We start from the raw sequence: 8052 nt of genomic DNA on the forward strand, positions 1-8052 counted from the left end.
TTTTTTTATTTTTTAAGCATTGGCAGGATAATAGCACCAGGAAAATAGATAAAAACTACAATAGATGTGAAGTACTTTCAGGAATATTAGAAGTATACAATGTTCCAACTATAATCAGAGCCATTTACTGATCATCAGTAGTGGACTATATACAAAAACAGGAGGTGAATAAAACATTATAGTTAGACAACAGTTGTATGAATGGACATTATCGCTTGGTATTGGGGCTATCTGATTTAAGATACTGAATTTTAGTCCTAGATATCTCCTGTTATGCAGCTTGTTCTTATGTATTAACTTAAGCTGCCCCAAATGCCTATGTGAGGTTGAGGGCATGTTTATTCTCCCTTCCCATCATGGCATTTATTTTCAAGTAAGCTTAAAGCTATCAGAAAAAGCTGTTGTCAAAAACAAAACAAAACAAACAAACAAACAAAAACACAGTAAAGATATGACTCCACTGTTATTGTGCTTTGAACGTTTTGCTGTGTGCTTTGTGAGAAATGACAGGTCAAAGGACAAGTAATGATGCATATGCACAGGGCACCGAAGGAATTGGTGAAAAAGTAATGGAACTCTATTAGATCTATTTTGATTGCACCCTTAGGTTCTGGGCATTTCTGTTATTATTAAGGCCAGAAGATTCTATCTCCATACTCCAGATATCTTTATAGAGTTCAGATCCTTTTCACTATAACAGAATTATCTGGCTAGTTCCACATCCTGCAGTGTTCAAAGCTTCCCAAGGTGTATTACTTATAAATCATACTTCACTGACATACCCTGAAGAGTTGCCCAATGAGTGGAGTTGAGTCTTGTTTAATGAGTTCCCTCTGAGCAGATGTGTTTTCCTTTCTCTGCCTCTTCCATTTGTCCATTATTATATGTTGAGAAGGTATTCCACATTATACACCAGAAAATAAAGAATAGCTAACCATTGTGAAGACTTAAAGACCATGTAATAGTAGTAGTGTTAAAAGCTGAAACATCACAGGTTACCTTTGTTCATATTAGAGATTGTGACGCAAAAACCTCAATATTTAAAAATATACTCTCTTTTATTAATTAGGCAAGAATAACACCATTGTTTCCAGTCATTTTACAGCTAAAATATTTCAGAGGGTTAGATTTAGGAATGAGCGGAGCATTGTTTGATCACTGACTAAAGTGGAGAAAATTTTAAAAAGAATATATTTCATTCCATTAGTAAGCTCCCTCCCTTCCTTCTCTATATAGAAAAGCAGAAGAAAATAATCTAGAGAAATAATGACATGGCTTAAAAAGCTATTTGTTATTGTTGTTTTTCTTGGAAAGATCTAGAAGTACTTTGGAGGAAGATAAGTTGAGTTACACTATTCTGAACTCTATTCTGCCATGATTTCATTCTGAGAGTTTCCTATTCACAGAAGCATGAATTGTTCCCCAAATGGGAACCCCAAGTAAGTTGAGCTACTGATACCCTTTAGTCCATTAATATATCTTGATATAATTTTAAAGATTTTTATGTTACTTTTTTTTTAATGCCCATACCCCCCATTTAAAATATATTGACTTGGAATGACACTTTCTTCTTCCCCCATCTCAGGAACATATCAATGCCTACTTATTCTCCATATTTTAGGGAGAGATTTAGTTGTGTGACCATAATATCCTTACCTCAACATTAATAGAGGTAAGAATTGATTTGTCTTGGTGTTAATTGAACAGCAAGTATAGATAGAATATTATGTACTATGAAGATTCCTATAAAATAAGGTGTTTGGTGACTGACTGTTCACTTTTTCTAAGTATGCAATGAATACAAATCTCTTAACTGGAATTTAATTTCAGGTAATTTAATGTAATTATCACACCTAATTTTTTAATTCAGTGGGATGAGTGTCTCACAAGGTTTTTGTTTGCCATATATAACTCTTTTTAGCTGTTGTTATATACTTTGTAGGTAACAAATCAATAGAGTAGGTATTAATGGTTTATTATTATCTTCATCTGATTTAGGGGTTTCTTTTTGTTGTCCACAACTAATTTATTGAGAAGACTATAATACTATTCACAATTGAACCAAGGTTCTCCATCCTCACAATGAAATAGAGACTTGATTATTCAGATACCTAGGATATTCAGCTAGACAGTGGAAGGGATAAACATAATGAAATGTTACTTGCCAATATCTGTATTGAATTTTTATTATCTAATTTTCTTCCCTTCAATTATTCAAGGAAGCCTGTTTTTAGACCTGGTTAATTTAGACCAGGCAAGGCAAAGAGAGAAAATGTATGGGAATAATGATGTTTCCTCCACCCAACCCACTAGGCCGGCAGTTAACCATCTTCAACACCCAGGCGCAAATAGCCATTGGCGGAAAGGACAAAGGACGCCTCTTCCAAGGCCAGCTCTCTGGGCTCTATTACGATGGTTTGAAAGTATTGAACATGGCAGCTGAGAACAACCCCAATATTAAAATCAATGGAAGTGTCCGGCTGGTGGGAGAAGTCCCATCAATCTTAGGAACACAGACGACTGCCATGCCACCAGAAATGTCTACCACTGTCATGGAAACCACCACCACAATGGCTACTACCACAACCCGCAAGAATCGCTCAACAGCCAGCATTCAGGTAAATATTTCTCCAACTATTAATTGGTTTTGCATTTTTTATCTTTGAGACATTGCTATTATGATCGGTGTTACTACATATTGAGAGAATGTGAATTACTATGTTTATAGGAAGGATGCCTACAGATACTCATAGTAATAAGACCTAGAATAGAGAAAGACAAAGTCATTGCTAAAGAAGTTACAAAGTCTTGTGTGCACTCATGGGTTACCATGCCTATCATATTTGTTATTGAAACAGTAAATATATTATTCAAAATGGGAAAGCTATTACTCAAAAGCTAATTTCAGTATGAAATACCCCCTGCTCTTATTTTATTACCTTTCTTTTCAATATTAAAAAGGAAAAAGGGGGAAAGTAAAATGTCTTATCATAGGAAAGACTATATCCTAGTGCAATTTCCTTACAACCTCCTGATGGCTTTGCTGGAATAAGAACTGTTCATTTTTTAGCCAATGGGTAGCATTAAATCAAGGGCAACTGAAGCTAGAGGTTTAACCCTTATGACATACAGTCTGTATTTGATAGTCAGTGTTGATTAATTACATTTGTCCATTAATTATTTTTGTCCATTTTGGTTTTTTATATATGATCAAGACCCTAATTACATTATAAAATTTGAAGGTCTGAGTTTAGCTATGTAGGAAGTCCTTATTTTGTTCTAATGTTTTTGTTTGTTTGTTTGTTTTCACTTAAAAGTAATTACACTCAAGCTAAAACTTAATGCTTTGCTGACTCCCTTGGCATTCCATAAATCTAGTTAGTAGTGGGTAGAAGGTTAATCAAGTTATTAGCCTTAAATGCCCTGGCATAAATAAGACATTGTAACTGCTTGTGGGGAAATAACCCCTAGCCTAGTTAGTATTTATAGACAATTCAGTAGAAACCAGTACTTCCCTTTCAGTTTCTTAGTTTTAAGACATTATGCAGGAGTTCAATTGAGTCTTTGACATCACCTTTCTATTAACTTCAATAGGTATTATAAATTTAAAGTCCATAATCCATAAACCCCTTATGTGTTCCCATTCTTCTGAATTAACATGAGTTAGGTAGAGGTAAATGTGCTGTCTTCTTTTTTTCCTTTTAATTGAGCAGGAGTATCCAAAGAGTTCTTCTGTGAGTTCACAGGCATGATCTGCAGCTGTATATACTGATGATATCATCAGGACAATCTTATGTGCAAGAACCTGGTTAGTCTAACAGTGTCCTAGTCCCACGGGCTCCTTCATGCATACCTATACACATGCTCCAAAAAATAGCTTTTTCTCTGATATTAAAGCAATAACTCCTGACACTTCACTCTACTCACTGAAAAGAAGATAAAAGGCAATATATATTTCTATTATGACTCTCTATAGCTCAAAAGCAGATCTGTTTATTGTTGGTGAAAACATAGTTCTATCTGCACAGGTCTTGGCAGACTTGTTTTGTTTCTGTCAGAATACATTCCACTAACTCTGTGGGAAGCAGAAGAGCAAAGGGCTTTTTCCCGTCGCAATGGCTATTCCTATAATCTTTTGCAAGGCCCAATTTTAACTGACCCCCAAGAGGATTTAATGTTACACCAGATTCAGGGACTAAGCCATGGTAATCATCGGTTTTTGGCTTTCTATCTTGTGGCAAGTACATAAATGGAAGTAAATTGGGTAGTCTTTCCAAACGAAGAGAGTCAGAGCTTCTGGGGAAGTGTAGGGTACCAAAGACAAAAGTCTTGCCAATGATTATGATCTTAAATATCATAGAACCTGTTCTCATTTTAGTAGATGTGGACTTCTGGAGGTTGTGTGATAGCCTCCTGTCTAGTGTGTGTTTCTTTTTTTTTTTTTTTTTGAGTCTAGTCATAACTGGATTATATCTACATGTTTTTACTTTTGCTTCCACTCAGGCTATAAAAATGAGTTATAAATCTGTTGATGCTCTTTGTTTTTAAGGGTGTGTAAATACATACTCTTGGAGGAAAGCCAACAGATAAGCAGAATTGTATCAGACTGAGATGATATATAAAAATGGCCCATGTCTTTGGAAAGACTTGCTAGAGGAAATAACTTTATGTCAATGGTTTTGGATAATTTTTACTCTTGCCAATGAGCCATAAGAACTCTGTCCTGGGCTCTGTAAAAACTCAATAGCCTGCCTTGTCTATAAGCCTATTCTGATCTCGAGTACATTCTATAGACCACATCAAGCCTATGGCAGGACTAGGGACCCAATAGCATTTGGATTATATTCATGGTTTAGGACAGTTCTAAAGGCTTTGGGTGAAGAAGGTCAGTCACCAAAGCTCTAATGTGCCCTGTTTAATCCAGCTAATTTTCTTGGATAAAGTGGACTCATAAAGGTTTGATCTCTTGGAAATACTTTAGAAGGGAGAAAGAAATTGGGGAAGACTGGATTTCATATTTGTCAGATCAATCATTCACTTTTCTGGATAATACTGTTCTGTCCTCCTTTGCTTTGATAACATCTATAGAGCAGAATTTTCCTAAAATGAAGCTCTTCCAGTGAAATAGAATAAGGATGTGAATTTAAAAGTATAAAGACCTGGTTGTTCAAAAAATCCACTGGTTCCTTCTTAAAGCATAAGCTAAGAAGATATCATTTGAGCAGTTTCTTTTCAGTAGGCCTTGGGGAGCATTGAGTTCCATTCAAAAGAAGGCTGAAAGTGCTTTCAGCCATGCTCTTAACTGTGTGAGGGTGAACAAAAAGTTTTTGAGTTGATATGGCCCCCCTGGGAGTAACTGGTGCTTTGATATTTCTGATAATCTTGTTTGTTACAGACTTACTTGTGAATTTCATGTACTCCATGGAATTACTAACAGCTATGGTACCCAAGCATCAGATCTTCATTCTATATTAAGAAGTATGTCTCTAGGTGCTCCCTGAATAAATAATAATAATGAAAATAACAACAACAACAATAATCCTATCTAATAATAGACAAAGACAGTAATTGACTGCACCTTCACTACACCTCTCATTGGCTAATCAGCACGATATGCAAATTAGCCTCCAACAAAGATGGAAGCTAATTTGCATACTTCAGGCAGGGCGGGACAGCGTGAGCTGCCATCCGGGCCCTGTGTGCAGCCCTGGGCAGTGCAATCACACCGCCTAAGCCCAGCCCCCAGCCAAGACCCACATGTGCCACCTAAGCCCCGCACCACCTAAGCCCCGCCCCCATCCGGGACCCCTGTGTGCCGCCTAAGCCCTGCCCCCAGCTGGGACCCCATGGTGATTAGAGAGCAGGAAAGTGCGGCCCACAGGCAGCACTCAGCAGGGCCTGACCTTGGGTGCCCTGGCTATCCAGCCATCAGTGAGCAGGAAAGTGCAGCCTATAGGCAGCATCCAGCAAGGCCTGCTCCTGGGTCTCTCATTTAGCAGTATTTATCAAACGCCTAAAAAATGTTTATGCTCTTTGACCTGCAAATTGCCCTATGAATTTACCCAGTAGCCTGTATGGTCCAGGCTTCTCCAACCTGCAGTACAAAGAGCTGTGCTCTCAGGGGAGCCCTGCCCCCCCCTCCCTTCCCCCTTTCTTGTCTTCCTTCCACTGAGGGCTCCCAAACTGAGGGGCAGGCTGGGCTGAGAGAACCCCACCCCCCTGTGCACGAATTTTGTGCACTGGGCCTCTAGTAATAATAATAATAATAATAATTTAGATTGTATCCATGGTTAGGACCATGGATATAATAAGAAAGCAGGTAGCTACGTGATAATTCTCAGGTAAAGGTCTGGCACTTAAAAGGTGCTCAGTAAGTATTTATTGAATAAATCAGAAAATAAGATAGGCTTTATTGCATACCTTATAATCATCTAACAACTAGAAGTGACATGGCTTGTGGAGCGCTTTCCCTCCAGAATGATCAGTGTGCTTTGGGACAATTTTATTTTATTCCAGTGGAAAGGCTATAGCAGAATGATTAATGGATGTGCTTGGAGTCAGAATTGCCTGGGTTTAGAACCTAGTTTTTCTTCATATTAGCTAGTCACATATGCTCTAGTTAACTATTGCTATGAAACCAACTTTCCCCTTAAACTTAGTGGCTTAACATGGTAACTACATCATTGGATCTCACACTTTTGTGGGCTAGGAATTTGGGCAGAACTCAGCAAGGCAATTATCTGGCCCCATATGGAGTCAATTGGAGTTATCCAGTTCTACTCTGGTCTGGAGGGTCAGACATCACACACATGCCTCTGTGCCTTGGTGGGTGAACTAGAAGCACTGAACTCAGCTGGGTCCATGTCCCTCTCCCTGTACTTTCCAAAACTCTCCATGTGGTCTCTCCAGTAGAGTAGCAGGACTTCTTTCATGGAGGTTCAGGGCTCTCAGAGAGTTTTCTAAGGAACAAGAAGAGACTGCCAGACTTTTAAAGCCTGAGCCTGGAAACTGACACATTGTCACATACACCATTTCTATGGTCAAAGCAGCCATTTCTCACTTTCATGGAGGAAGATATAAGCCTCACTTCCAACAGGAAGAGTGACAGGAATTTGCAACCAACCTAAGTCTACCACATTGTAAAATTGGGGGAGTAGGGTTAATGAAAAGGTAATACTAGTGCTTGTAGCATGTGATGGTTTTGAGGATAACTGAGTTAATATAAGTAAAATGCTTAAAAGGAGTATATCATGAACGGTAAAACTGAGTGTGTTTTAAGCTTATTTTAACATTATGTCCCCAACATTTTGTATGCAAGTCAGTACCCTCTCAAGCAAGAATTTACCTCAGAAAATGCAGTCGTCTCTATTGGTTGTCATGTCTGTAGTTTAGAGTGGAGATTTTGGGGGATAGGAATTTGAAGGAGGGTCAAAATAGAATTTGGAGGCTAACATTAGTACTGGCAAATAAAAAAACATATATATAAGATCTCGAGTCTCTAATACCCCACTACCCATCTTTTACTTTCTCTTCCATTTTAAAATCAACCTGGATTTCTATGGGTCTTGGAGGTTATGTTCTGCTGTGAAATATGTCTATACATATATTCAGGGTTACAAAGAAAAGAAATTCAGGATCCTTGCCATCATGGAGCTTAGAGTTCAAGAGGGCTTGACATTGTCATCAATATGAAGCAGTGACTTAGAAATAGTAGTATGTTGGGAGTGAGGGTGGCATATGAGGTGGCTTGGCTGGATCTCATGGCTGAGGAAGTATGGAGCTGGAACTTATAGATGAGAACAATTGGATACATGGTGAAAGCAACAAATCCCAGGTTGGTTGAATGTCATAAGCTAAATTGTCTAAGTCGGAGATGATAATTCTTAAAGGAGTTAGCCAAGTCCAACTGGAACAGAGAGAACATAGAGGGGATTTATGAAAGACAAGAGGTACAGATTCTCAGGCTTGGCTTGAACCCTCCCTGCCAATTGGAAGATGACCAAAAGGAGAGAACTGAATTGGGTTCCCTGTGGGTCTTACTATCAGGAATGC

General features: G+C 38.3%; 1 protein-coding gene across 21 annotated transcripts in view; it reads left to right on the forward strand.

Moving 5' to 3' along the window:
- NRXN3 (neurexin 3) overlaps positions 1-8052 on the forward strand; it is a 1555579-nt gene that overhangs the window by 1405606 nt on the left and 141921 nt on the right. For all 21 annotated transcript variants that reach the window (XR_001512329.1, XR_001512328.1, XR_001512327.1 and 18 more), the window contains one exon: positions 2314-2618. Coding sequence is in view for 16 of the 21 variants with exons in the window: in XM_006778842.2 (XP_006778905.1) it covers positions 2314-2618 (305 nt within the window). In the remaining 5 variants the exon portion in view is untranslated. The remainder of the gene's footprint in view (positions 1-2313; positions 2619-8052) is intronic.

Source organism: Myotis davidii, unplaced genomic scaffold (genome assembly GCF_000327345.1).
Source record: "Myotis davidii unplaced genomic scaffold, ASM32734v1 scaffold309, whole genome shotgun sequence".
NCBI classification, from domain to species: domain Eukaryota; kingdom Metazoa; phylum Chordata; class Mammalia; order Chiroptera; family Vespertilionidae; genus Myotis; species Myotis davidii.